Source organism: Trichechus manatus, unplaced genomic scaffold, assembly GCF_000243295.1.
Source record: "Trichechus manatus latirostris isolate Lorelei unplaced genomic scaffold, TriManLat1.0 scaffold00018, whole genome shotgun sequence".
Classification (NCBI taxonomy): domain Eukaryota; kingdom Metazoa; phylum Chordata; class Mammalia; order Sirenia; family Trichechidae; genus Trichechus; species Trichechus manatus.
In genome coordinates, this window is record NW_004443954.1 from 6,182,399 (window position 1) to 6,197,238 (window position 14,840).

Genomic DNA, 14,840 nt, shown 5'->3' on the forward strand with positions numbered 1-14,840 from the left:
AATTCAGTACATTCAAAGCTGTCATTGAATTTAGAAAAATGATATGTGGTATTTTTTAAAATGACAAGGGGCACAAAAAGTAGTTAAGCACATAGAATAGTTTTTACAGGCTTGGGATACTCTTTTGTAATCTGTCTTTCAAAGTATGTTTTCTGTTGTTGTTGATAATAGGCTTGTGTGACGCTTCCTCCACTGTTTGGGATTCGAGGACATGCCCACATGAGTAGTCATGCTTTTGCATTATCAAATATTTGGTATTTGACTTTCTCACTGCTTGAGTTCTTCTAAGGCCCCAAGTGTCCAGTAAGCGAGTAAGCAGCCATGGATTTTCAATCCTGAAAATTCTGTGCGGAGACAGACAGCGAAGCGTAATTGAGCCGCTGTTCAGTTTTAGAGTGTCAGAGGGAAGTCAATTGCTGTGTGAGTTTCTTAGACATGAAACATGATTTTCTCAAAAGAAAATTTCCATTTGAATATGAAAATTTATAAGAATACATTGGAAAGAAGAAAAACAATGGCAGCGAGAATAAAACCCCTTCCATTTAATCAGATACCTGAAGTATTTCATCAAACATTGAAGTAAATGTTAATTTTGAAAACAATCCTTTAAAGCTGTCATTGAATCAGTGTGGTTTAAACACTTATTCCCGTTTTCACAGAACGTTTTATAAAACGGAAAATTGTATCGTTTTCTTTAAACAAGATACTTCAGAAAGTAATAGGGTATATTACATTAAAAAAATCAGCAATCCTAATAAAGCATTCACTTATGGAGTCTTTGAAGAAGGAACTACAGTATTAACATTTAAAAGATACCAGCCTTTTCCTAGAAGTTCAATTGGATTTTAGGTTTAGGTGTTTATTACAACATTGGTAACATAGTTGAAAATACTGATTGAGGAGATATTTTAGCAAGAATATATTCTGCTTAACAAACAGGTTTATGGCTAAGGCACTTTTTTCCCTCTATAAAATACATTCTGATTAGAAAATTGCCATTGTGTTTGAGATTTGGGAGTCCTCAGGTTGATCTGTGGTTGGGCAAAGCTAGCTCGCCTGCCAACTCTATTTATTTAGATAAGTTCAGTACTTTCACTTTGAAAATTTCTTTTCAGTTTTAAAAAAAAGTTTTAAATTATAGTCATTTTATAAAAATTGCTTCTAGCAAGCAAAAAAGCCTATGGAAAACCCATAATTTAGACAAGTACCTACATTTTATTTGCTCTGTGCTGCTGAGATTTAGAATCCCTTTCCATTTACAGTTTACTTTTCACAGAACATTATTAACTTTTTGGCTTCATACATGATCTTCTGTCAGATGCTTTTGATTTGTAATTTAGCAAAGTATAATAAACAGTGCAAAAGTCATGAATTTTACTCTGCATCCTGAGCTCTGTGGTAGGGAAAATGTGATAAAATGTGTACCTTAAGTCTTGTTTGATGATCTCTCAAAGCAAGTTTGCCTTCTGGAAATCATTTCTGGGGTTGAAGAGCATGGTATTAACAGATTTAATGTGGCTATTCAATGGATTGGCGAAGTACTGTGGGAGGTTTAACAAAATGGGAGAGACAAATTGAACATCAACAAAAGTTCCATCTGTGAAGAATTATAAATTTAATTAGAAAAAAGGCAAACTTAAAAGACCTCATTAACTAATCAGAAGTCAAAGTTACTAGTTTAGGAGTCTTGAATTTATATTCTACGAAGCTTTGCTATCTTTTTTTTTTTTTTTTTTTTTTTTTTTTTTTTTTTGTATTTTTACCACTCTGTCAATATACTACTAGGGGCATTCCATATAAAGAGTTTTTAAAAGTGTTAAAGTGCAATTACTTCATTGTAATAATAAGCTGACTGGAAAGTTCTGGAAAATATTTTTGCATTCATAGAAGCACTTGAATTAAAAATACCAGATCAGGAGAAGACAAGAAATATATTAAGTTTATGGATACAAAGCAGAAAATGTGAATTTATTGAATGCTTAATAATACTTTTCTGAAAACCATGAAATTTTTTTTTCTCTTTTGAGTGGAAATATCACTGATTGATTAGCTTTGAAGTACATTCTGGTTTTAAACCTTTAAAACACAAACTTCCATGGAGATTGTCAAACACAAGAGAAAATCCACACCAATCAGAAATAGGTGTTCCTTTTAGATAAGTCATTATAAGAGTATGTTTCTTGGCTGTACTGTAATCTTGTATGCACATAAAAAACTAAAAGCATGTGAAGTGTAGCATTTTGTAAACTGTAACTAATTTTGCTCACATCTGTGTCTAATTGTTGTCTGCATTCGCATTCTTGAGAGTAGATTTATTTTTCCTGGACCACGATGTGGATTCAGCTGACCAGCCTAAGTGAGGATTAGTTGTTTTAAAGTTATTTTGATTAAAGCGTCATTTTTAAATACAGTAACACACAACACATGGTTTAAATAATCATTGAGACACAGAAGAATATATCTGAAGATACTTAATGAAATGAAGTTCATGGATGTGAACTTTCAAAAATCATAGTGTACAAAAGTGCAGTAGAGACTGAATTGTGCCCAGCGTAAAAGAAATATGTTGTCCTGAAAATGCATTTTTTTCAATGAGGAAAAAGAATTTTTACTCATTTTGAAGTTCATTTTTTATTAACAGTTTGGCTCTGAAATTTTGATAGATTAGCCCTCAAAAATAAGTATAACCAAACTTCTCAAAGTATACAGTGAAACCAAAATTATATTTCCAAGATGATGCTATCTAGCTAATATTAAGATTGGAATGTATTTTAATATTTAGGGGAAGTATGCTTTAAGTTATTACATAATTAAGCCAAGAAAGTTCTTAAAACTAAGGTAGTTCTCACCTATAATTTAGTCCAGGTGTATAAAATTAAAAAAAAGAAAAATCTACCCCTGAGGTATATTGCTGTCGTTTCTAAGGGATATCATTTACTCTTGTGTGAGAACATTCATTTTAAAATTGTAGAAACTTGTTATCACAAAATGACATATCTTGCAGGCATTAAAATTTAAATTTTCATTTAATACTCTAGTATCTTTAAAAATTGTTTTCCATCCTGCACATATCATCGAAATGCATACACAGAAATTCCATGTAACATTACACCAAGACATTTAGATGTTGCCAGTGCTTTATACTTGCCAGAAAGGTAGTATTTCTTAATTTCATAAATCATAATTAAAAAATAACAGAACCTCAAGAGAAGATGTTTAGTTGGATAACTTTAATGCCATTTGAGATGCTTCGGCTCTCATCTTTGTTCTGTAACCGTAATTGACGTCAGTTCAGGTTGAATGAAAATGCACACCAAAGGTTTGGAATCCTGGGTCATTGTAAATGTTATGCAGAATGTTCTTCACTGCAGAATCGTTCGCCTGACCTTGCAAGCCAGCCACCTACCTGAGCCCACCTGAGCCTTATCATCTGCTGGCAGTTTGCTCTGCTTCCGGCAGGGACTCCTAAAGCCTGCATCTAAAACTGTTCCGTGAAGTCCTGAAATACAGATTCATGCAGGGACAAGAGACTAGTTAACTAGTTAACTGCGAGGCCAGACTGATTATTAAACGCTCCGTTCTCTTCCCAGGTTTAAAAGATGGGAAATTAACGAACAGAAGCAAACAGCTTTGTCTGTTTCAGCAGGCAGATAGAAGCACTCCCTGAATTTTAAATTGTCCTGGGTCAGGCTGCACGTTGCCCAAGGATGGCCCTGAAGACTTGCCTGAGTCCTGTCCAGTTAGTCCAGCATTACCTAAAAGCCGCCCGCAAGCGTTTTAGTGAATGTTAAATGACAAATAGGAAATGTGGAGGAAAATCATCGCGATAAGGATAAGAAACTGTCTTGGAGTCAAAGCGGTGGGCGGGAACTCTGTTTCAGCTGGTGATAACAGAAGGTGAAAGATCTTCAGAGGATGCTGGAAGATTACCGCTTGAACTCTTTCTGTTAAACACACTCGTTTTGTTAATAGCGATTTTTTTCCAAGCACCTTTTCCAAGCTGCCTGGGCAAGGCTGCTTTGCATGTTGATTGGGGGAGGGGTAATCCTGTTTGCAGCTGTCATAGGCCAGTGATGAATCACTATCCCGTCATTTGGCTGCCTTCCCCCTGACAAGGGGAGGAGGGTAGACCTGCAGGAGGAAACAACGGCTGAGACCTCAACTTAAAGACAATATGCCTTTCACTGCTGCGGTATCCTCTTTTTTCCCTTTTGGTTAAAAGAGAGCATTGTCGTTCTCAGCCATGTGCTCTGTGTAATTAAGACCTGACAGAGTAACTGAAGCAGGGTAACAACAGCTTCTAATTTTTTACCCCCTGATCACAGGTGCAAACATCTCAAACCAGTTCAGATGTTGCTGTTTCCTCAAGTTGCAGGTAAGGATATTGATATTTGGCGTTTGGGGAGAATGCTTTTCTATGACCCGTATCTATTTTTGCCTAGTATTTCTTAATTATATTACTATTAATAGTAACAGCCTCAGTTGGAAATTACTTCACAGTGTGTGTGTATGTGTGTGCTCCTAAAAAAAATTTTAAGTATTTAGAAAGGGACTAGTAGCCTCCTTTGGAAAATGATTATGGGTTATGGTTTCTCGTGTTAGGAAAATTGTGCCTGTAGTGAGAATTAGGAGAAAAAATTGGATTTTAAACCATTTGTAGTTTGAATTCAGGAGACTTTTGGAACTAAAAACTCACTTGAGCAGTAGAATGGTTCATGGTAAGCAGATTTAAAAACTGCTGTCTGCAGTTGTTTTAAGTGCCACCTCCAAGTTAAAATGACCGTAGCTTTTATGGACGTGTTGAGGGTAAGGCGCAAACAGGGTTAGCTTCATATAGGTAACATAAGCCACCACCTCCCCCTCCCTTTTTTTTTTTTTTTAAAAAAAAGAAAAATATGTGAAGTTTAAAATAAATGAAATGAGCCTTAGAATTTCACAAAGAACCTGGCTGTCAGAAAGCAGGTTATCTAGGTGTGTTTTTTTTAGTGACTTTAAATAAATCCTCTCCTCTCTTCATTAGTAAGAGTACTAAATATAAGTGGACAGTTCTGAAATCGTGAACATGAGTAGTAGCTTCTGTACCTTTTATAGAATTATTAACTGCTGAGTCTAAGAACTTTCAGGGGGAATCTGACTGTTTTTATATGGTAAAAACTCAAAATAATAGCTTTGAAGTAGAATTGTTCTCAATTCCCTGAGTGACAGCTGAGGTATTCCTGAGTGCTAATACTCTTAGAGACTCAATGTATGTTGGCCTTATCCCTTTTCAATTGGGCACGCTGTATGTAATCCACAAAGCAAACAAGTGAGCCGCCATAATAATGTTTTAATGCTGCATTTGTTTCAAGGGAAACAGAGGAACAATTAAGTAGTTTGCCAGAGTAAACACATGCATCAGGACTATCTCATTCCCTGTCACTAGACTATAGGCTTCAAGTGTTTTATTTGGTTTGGAGACGCGTTAAATTACAATTGGGTGGTAAATTATAAGGGAGTACCTCGTGCTAATTTATTAGATGAAACTGATTCCCTAGAAAAGTGATTTTTGTTTCTATGGTACATGTTTACGTATTTGTCTTTTCTTTTAGGAAAATAATGCCTTTAGTTTCATCTGAAGTGTCTCTTATATAAAAAGAAAAGTGTGACTGTATTTCTTCTTTAAAAATTAAAATGGATGTAATTGTCTCACATTAGACCTTGTGACTTGATGAGCTATGTATGGGGTATGGGGGGAGAGATTTTAAAAACTCCATATAAGTATTTGGCTGAATAGGTAAGGCAGATGGAAGGATGACTAAATCAAAATGTAAGATGAACTATTTTGAGTCTAAGAAAATAGATACAATGGGACTTTTGTGCAAGTGTGTTTCAAAGAAGGTGTCAGGTCGTTAGCGCATTAAATAGTGGTGTTATGAATTTGGTACATCTGTCAAACGGAAGGCTTCTTGTCTTTAGGTCTATGGAAATGCAGGATCTAACCAGCCCGCATAGCCGTCTGAGTGGTAGTAGCGAATCCCCCAGTGGCCCCAAACTCGATAACTCTCGTATAAATAGTAACTCCATGACTCCCAATGGTACCGAAGGTGAGTGTCTGCCTTGTGTGTGTTTTGTGCCTTGTTTCTTCATTAATACACACTTAGTTATGAGGCGGTTATGATTTCCGTTGTTAAATCCGTGCAACTGCTCTGCCTCCTGCATGTATTTCTCTTTTAGGTACTTTGACTTATACATCACTATTCACTATTAAGATAGACAATGAACGTAACTAAGTTATCGTAATATTACATAAATTGGTTTTATTTTGCATATTTGCATTTGTATACCTGTGTGTGTGTATATGTGTGAACGTGTCACATTTTAACCTTTGAGTGTGTTTTATCTCCTTTTGATCATGCTCCACAGCATAGTATCAATTGGCATTGTTTTGCTATATGAAAAATGAAAATTTTGAATTAGTTCCTTAATTTTCCTTTCCCTTTTGTTATTAAATATAACTAAATTTATTTAAATTTAAACATTAGACAGGATTGTTTCTAAATATCAGTAAAATGTGTGCGCCTAGTGTTCTTTTGGTGCTCATCATTAAACTACAAATAAATAAAGAAAAAACGTATTGTTTACAAAATACACAACCTTATTTGGAAGATACGCACAAAATTCATTTACTTTTTTAAAAGATTAACTAGTCTACTTTAAACATAGTACTATTTTAATTATTTTGTATAACTAAGACATATGAGTTTTATGTAAATAGAAATGCCTATTTTCATATATACCTAAGTCTAATATATAAATATGGTTGTATGTATGTATTGTTAGCTATTATGCACATTTAGTCACTGTGCATTTTTTAAAACTTCGGCATATAGAAGGATATATTACATATTGTATATTTTCTTACTTTAGATTCTTGAAAAATTAGTATATTCTTCACAGGTAATACTTTTGCCTATTTATTACTTACTAAACCTCAGCACCTGGATGCGCTCAGAGCATAAGTTTTACTAGAAGTTCAGTGAATTACACATCTTTGAATTTCATTTATAGACAAAGCCCTTAACCATTCTTTCCTAGTCACCATGGGGATCTTTTATCACCCCGTTGTTAAAAATAAATAAACCTAAATGCTATAACACTATTGTTTGCTTGGTGTACTATTCCACTATGTATTAGTGATGCCTTTTGAAACTACTGAAGTTATAGAATTTATGATAACAGATACAGAATTAGTTGTTTCTGATATGAGACACCATCATATTTATACCAACAGTGATTGTGTTACATGTAAATGTTCTGTATTCTCCTTTTAGAGTAAATACATTCATTTCTACTGCTTATGAAAAATGGCCACTGTGAAAAGTGGAAACTTTGCTGACCTAGCAAAAAATTAACATCTTAATGATGTGCCTTTGCATCTGATTAATTATTTTCTTCCCACTTAGATAGGCAATTAAAAAGAAATTTAAATTTCTTATAGGAAGGCATTTTCAGTGTTGAGATGCGTTTTATAGAGCAAATAAAATAAACCTGAGCAGTCTTCTTTTTGCTCCTTTTGGAATTTCCCTTTAGGTGAAAACAGGACCGCAGCACGTTGCAGGCTGGGGGCTGCGCGCAGTTCCACAGACCACTGCAGGTCTGCATAGGGCGGGCCCGTGCAAGTGTGAGCTTGCAGGCAGCCATTGATTGGAGTACTGGACAGGGCAATAGGTTCAACCTTTAATAATCACCTCTACTACTGTAATGGCCCAATAAGGCAGTCGTTTAAATAGTTTCAAAATAAAACGGCTAAATCCGTTTGTTTTGCGTAATGGACTATACCAGTTCACCTGGGTAGGAATAATTACGAGATGATGATAGTGGTTTTTTTCTTTTTTTGGAGGTGAAGAAATTAAATAGGGGTAAGAAGTTTTCATCTTCATGCCATGTTACTGGCAAATCACCTCCAAAATAAGATTCACACAGTGTTGAAATAGAGTATGGGTTTGGGGACTCTCCCTTGGATGACTTTGTGTGAGTGATGTGTGGTCTGTTTTTTAAGTGCATGTGGAGTGATAATATATTTTTAATATTTACACTTAATTTGATATTAAATTCATGTTCAGGAATACTGTACTTGTAAGATTTTTTCATGTCTAAAATACGTTCAAAATTAAAAAAAATACCTTAGCTGAGTATGCAATCTGTGAAACCATTCAGTCTGGGAAATACTTAGAAATTATTCCTCATTCTTAAACTTCATTGTGTTCTGAAATGAATATTTTCAGACATGATTTCAGACAATTACACGGTTACTCACCTTACCGTGTTTTCAGACATTCTTTATTGCTGTACTTTGCAAGAGTTGTGGTCGTTTGAAAGTGAGGTTAGAAATATCAGTGTAAATTATCCAAAGAATAATTGGAATTTTAGTCAATCTAATGGGATATTCAGTTTTATTTTAGTAAGTAGTTTGACAGTACGGACCTAAACTTTCTTCATAATCCATATTACATACCTGTTTAGATGCAAACAATAATTAGAATGTTCTGAGTTACTAAGTTTGTGAATCAATTTATTATGTTAGTTGTGCATTCCAGAATGTACTTATTTCATTCTTCTTGGTCATCACTAGAGGAGTTAAGTTTAAAGTTAGTTAATTCATTAATGTCTGGCAAGCATCCCTGGAATGTAATCATCATGGATTTTTTTAATCCTTTTTCTGAAATAAATAAGATTCGAAACTGGCCATGTTTACCAATGAATTAGAAGAATGGAAAGCAAGAAATTCATTAACATTTAGTCTTTAAAATATCAGTCACCTCCGGTAACTCCACAGCAGCTAACACAAAGTATAAATGCCATGGTTTATATTTTAAAAACTTATCTACAGCACAATTGGAAGTAGTCTTCTTAATTAGGTCAACAAAACTTCCATTTAGTTTATACACGTGTTGGCTTTGCCTGCATTTATATAGGTTGTCTTCTCCTACTCAGAGCTTTGTTTCACTTCCTGCCACCACTTGTCCCTATAATGAGGCTAAGAAAACATGAAAATCTCCTGTATCAAAACCCATAACTTCATCTGAAGAACAAACAAGAAGGGAATGGAATGGAGAGGCAGAGAATATTAAGTTTCTTCTTAGGTCTGCTGCCAAATTATCATAAGACTCAGTGTTTGTAGGTTTTGTGCTCAGAGGCTAGTGCCTATTTTCATGGTTCATCTAAGGGATAAAGACAGAAAGACACTGAGCAACAGCCTCAAAGACTGGACTTTTTTATTCCTAAGATGAAATGTTCTTTAGTTAGAATAGTTGTTTCATTCATATTTCAAAACTTTCAACTCTTCCCATTTTCCTACTCTTTTCCAAGCTGTCTGTGAATTGTATCATTGTAGTTACCTTTGGTTTTACCTAGTTTATGTATTTTTGAAATATAAATTAGTAAAATATAAAACAGTAGCATAAATGAATGCTGGACTTACACTGAGAAAGGCATTTTTAGAAGTGACTTGATCCTAAGGAATTAATACTTTAGTTACTGTTAAGCAATTAAAGCTTGGCCTGGAGGAGATTAATGTATTGTTCTAAAAACACCAACTGTGGAGTCTCTTTTAACTGTTTTTCCTGATCTTGTGGACGCTTAGTCTTCCAGGACACAATGGAATAGACATTTCGTATAAGAGAGATTGTTAAAGCGTACTTGAAGATACAGGCCTTTTGGTGCTGATGTTTCTATTAAATGTCTATTAAAGGATCCGACCTGAGGATTTCTCATGTTTGGGAATGTGTCCAAGCCTCTTTTTGGGAGAGGCCTGCTGTTGATATTTATGTTGTTTACATGTGAGCAGTAGTTGGGAAATGTCCCTTCAGGAAGACCCGGGACTGTAGCGTAAAAGGATTTTTATTTACGTACCTAATTAAGGCCTTGTTTGCAAAGCAGTGATTCTTTCCATCTTTGTTTTTTCTGGTTGTTTAAAGTCCATGAGAGCCAAAGGTTGGTCAATTCTTATATTGCTAGTTTGAGTGTTTATTTTTGGTTGTCTCTGGGGGTGCAGAGTGGAGAAGGATGACAAAGAGGCGTGAGCGAGCGAAACTGAGAACTCGGAGTTTTCGCTGTTGTAAATTTAGATTCAAACTCAAGAAAAAGCTTGAGCTTGTCCTAAAACAGATAAGTTCATCTTGAAATGACATAAAACCAGGTGCAGTTGGAATGTTCACTACAAATAGCGTTTCAGGAATTTTGATGGTAAATCAAATAGTAATTTTCAATTGGTATATCAGATTTCCAAGATGATAACAGATATAATCTTGAATTAGGTGACTAAATTTTCTGCATTTTTAAATTTATTTAATTGTGTATTGCATATTTAAAGGTGATAAGTTAATTCAGTTTTACAACTTTGTATTCTGAGGAGCTATTTTCGAGTTGTTCTATCATTTCTACAAAGCTTAGATCACTAACAACTTCTCTGAATTTGTTGTATTTCTCACTCCAATTCTAGTTTAGTGAAATATAGTTATATCCAGCTAGAGTATTTTTAAGGACTCTTCTTTAGAAGAAATATCTATCAACTGGTAAATGTATATAAAGTTATGGTTTGAGGCTGCGTTTTAAAGGCTAAGCTTATATGTTTGTAGTCAAATATTCTGTTGTCAATAGAAACATGGTTAATCTAATTTTATTGTTGTTTACATTCTGCACATGATTTAGTTTCTGGAAAATTTAAGGGACATTGAGAGTAAAGAAGTACCTAAATGACATTTTTTAGAGTTTATCTATAGCCACAGAATTGGCCTCTTATAGATTATTCTTACGCAAAAGTCATAAAAGAATGAAGAAAATAATTAGGACTTAATGTTTGCCTATGATATGTATGCATGTATATATAATTTTCACGTGCCTATTGTTAATTAATAATAACAGCTAATGTTTATGAACAACTTACTGTCCGTCGCTATGATGCCCAATCTCCATGTTTCATTTTACTAATTTTCAGAAAATTCCTTTGACGTCGCCAGCATAATGATTAAGAGACTGGATCAGACTGAGTTTCAATCCTAGCTCTAGTATTTGTTAGGTATGTGGACTTGGGCGAGTAAGCTCTGTGTGCCTCAGTTTCCTGATCTGTTGAATGGGATAGTAACAGACTTCCATCAGGCTTGCTGTGAGGATGGTCCCTAAAACATAGCTTACATGGAACCTGATAGGTGCTCTGTAAAGAGATATAAATAATGGTCACCTCTATAGTACTATTCATATTTTACACACAAGAAAAACCAATTCCTAATGAAATGCCACATTTAAAGCCATGTGACTTGTGGTTGGTACCACTGATATCTCAATGGGTATTTGAATCAAGTTGGACTTAGTCCATAGCCTGGGATTTTAAATCACTATATTGTTCTATTGAGAGAATATGTGATTCTCATCATCAGTCAATGCCTTTTCTGATACCTTTATACTAAGCATTCGCACCTTCACTGCCATGTTGGCCCCTTCTTGACTGGAGAAGGCCATTCATTCCCTGGCAAACAGCAGAGCTGTGTACGAACCAACGGCAGAGGCTTTGATGACAACAGGGCTTCATTATAAGGGTGACTCCCCCGGCTAGCCACACTCTCCATCCTTGTGCGCGTGAGTGTGTGAGATTTCTTCCTGTGGTCACACGTGCGCAGCACACTGCATCAATAGATTAACTTTTAGAGGATTGTCTCTTACTAGTTTTCAAAGCTTTAGACTTCACTGTAATTCCATCAGCCGTCTGTGTATGTTAAGCCTTTCTGGGATCAAGCGGAGATGAGAAGTCATCTCTGTTTTTCATTATAATAGTCATTATTATATGCACATTTGGATGGGAGCAGTATTACTGTGAAATTAAAAAAGCAGTTGCAGTTTTGCTACTGCTGAGAGTCAATATTTTCTAACTCAGAAAATATTTTCAAGTAGATGATAAATTTGGTTACTTTACTCTTGACTTTCAGAAACCATATTATATCAACCAAGCAAAACTATGTCAGCATTAGTTGGGAGCCTCGTAAGAACTGCAGTTACCAAAGTCCTAAGTTGTGACCATGCCTGGTATGTTCTAGAAATAGCAAAGAGATCAGTGTGGCTGGAGGAGAGAGAATGACAGAGTATAATAAGAGGTAAAGTCAGAGGGAAAAAGGAGCGGAGTGTGTAAGGCCTTGTAGTTTGGCACATCTCCTCTAGCCTATTACATAGAGCTAACTGTATCATTCATAATAAGAGCAGGAACTCCAGTAAGTATTGCTTGTAACTAGGCTCAGAATTTCTAGAGAGACAAGCTTCCTGACAAGGTATGGCCTGGATGTAGACAGTTGTCACCTACTCCCAATTGCTGATAGTCCAGAGAATCACGGTTCCATGGCACCTCTCCCTCAGATGGGTCAGAACTTTGGTACAAGCAGAAATACCTCTCTCTAAAAATGTCCTGTCTTCTGGTAGAAACCTCTGGTTCCCCCCAAGGAGATGTGTGATCCTTTAATGAGTGCGGTATTTAGGCTAATTCTTGTCTTTCTGGTCATGGATTCCCTGCTTTAAGTAATTCCTAATTTCTCATGATGCCCAAGGATGCCTGTGTGGGTGTGGGTGTGTGTTGTGGATGTGGGTGTTTCTCTTCACCTTGCTTCCTTAGAGTAAGGACCAAGAGTGGTTCATTCTTCAAGCATATAATATAATAGAAAAATCTGCATATTGTAACTTGATGACAAGATCAACACAAAGTAAGGGTTCTGTCTGAGACTCTGGTTAGGTGTACTCTACTAATCGTATTTCCTCATTTATCTTTTACTTCACCTACGCTCCTGCATTTATTGGGGCTTCCTTTTTACATTCATTCTTTTGCCCATCACAGGCCCTCTCTCTCAACTCCCGGCCCCTGGCCCCTGACTTTTTCCCCAAGGCTTCCTTCTAGAATAAACTGAATACTTGTTTTCCATTTTCACTTTTGGTAGGAAAAAAAAATGACCTGTTATATAACTGTCCTCAGTGACTGCTAAATATTGCCTTCACTAGGAGAGAAGTTAAGTTTTGAGAAGCTAATTAAGGGTTTATGTTAAGTTTTGGGACCTAAAATTGTTTATAAATGGAAGGTTATTAATAACTGTGTACATGCTAATTAGCTCATTTTGCAAATATTTTTAGTTTTACTTCATGTCTCCAATATTGCATTACACCCAAAAATGTAGACAGACTATCAAGCACATCCCAAGGATGTATATTCATGTGCTCCCTGTGATACAAATTGGAAACATTTTTCTTGTGTAAAAGGAATCAAAAAATCTAAAATGCTTGTTTAATCATTACATCTATTAGTAATAAGTGGGATTTTCAGCGGATAAAAAACCATTTTTAGCAAAATAAAGGATGTGTACTGAATCGACTGAGTCCTGGCCTTTTACATACCTTACCTTATCCTTAAAAATGATCCTTTAAGGTCATGGTTATGTAGTTTATTTTAAACAGTTTAAGTGACTAGTCTTAAGTTTACACAGCGTATTAACTGTTGGAGAAGAGACTCAAAGTCACGTCTGATTTTGAAGTCTACTTTATACTCTAGAACATAGACTTGATTCTTACTGAAATATTTTATCTGCCTTAAGAAATGTTTGTTACTTTATCTAAGATAATGATCCAGATGAAAGAAACACAGCATCCACTTATACGTGTGTTTTCCCTGGTAGACTCTCTTAAGTTACCTCAAGGCAGAGACAGACACTGTTAAGTCCTCATCACCTAGCAGAAGGCTTGGCAGTGATTAAGAAGCTAATATTTGTTAGCTAAATGCCCCATATTAATAAGTAAATAATGCAGATGAGTGATTGCAAGAGAAGAGTATCCATTAATTTTATCTACAAAGCATTAACGATTCCATTGATCTAAAACCTATTTTCTAAATTTTTAAAAATAATCATTCCATGGAAACAATTCATATAGTAACTATAGGCAGTCTATCCAGAGAACATCCACAGTCAACATCGTGGACTGTGAATTTGATCTTTAGTAATGGACTTGCATTTGACCCCTCATAACTAACTGTTTCATAAATGCAAACTTCAACTGCTAGACTTAACAGTATGTTTGCAGTGATGAAGCACTTTCTTCGTGGTCCATCCAAGAAACAGCCACATAATATAGAGATCAGGCAGTTAGTGCCCTTAGGTTTAATGTCTTTGCGAGATGGTAAAGGCATGATAATTGGAGGTAAATATTTTGAGGGTGAGGAAAAAAATTGAGGAGGCAAGGATATATACATACCACATATCACATGATGTATTAACCATTAAATTGTGAATTAATTCAAGAAATATTTATTAAGGTGGTGCAAATGGTTTGTCTTTGGCTACTAACCTAAAGGTTGGTGGTTTGAACCCACACGGCAATGCCACGAAGAAAAGCCTGGTGATCTGCTTCCACAAAGACCATAGCTAAGAAAACTTCATGGAGCAGCTCTACTCTGTAACACGTGGATACCATGAGTCGGAATTGACTTGTTGGCAATGGGGTGTATCTAACAATTTACCAAATGCTATTCTAGCCAAGAAGTTCATGGTCTAGTGTGATAAGCCAGTCTACAAACAGATGATCACCATGCTTTACAATAAGGACTGTAATCTCCAGAGGTGGTGATGGCTGTTAGTTGTCATCAAGCCAGTTCTAACTCATGGCGATCCCGTATGTGTCAGAGTAGAACTGTGCTCCATAGAGTTTTCAAGCAGATCACCAGACCTGTCTTCCGGGATGTCTCTTGGTGGGTTCAAACCACCAACTCTTTGGTTAGTAGTTGAGCACTCAACCGTCTGTGTCTCCATATTCTTCAGAAGAGGGGCACCTGAACAGGA

General features: G+C 35.6%; 1 protein-coding gene across 1 annotated transcript in view; it reads left to right on the forward strand.

Annotated features, from left to right (window-relative positions):
* Positions 1-5,315: 5,315 nt before the first annotated feature.
* The window catches only part of EYA1 (EYA transcriptional coactivator and phosphatase 1), a 179,177-nt gene continuing 169,652 nt past the window's right edge, over positions 5,316-14,840 (forward strand). The window contains exon 1 of the mRNA XM_004372534.2: positions 5,316-6,083. Coding sequence (XP_004372591.2) covers positions 5,912-6,083 — 172 coding nt within the window. The 5' untranslated portion in view covers positions 5,316-5,911. The remainder of the gene's footprint in view (positions 6,084-14,840) is intronic.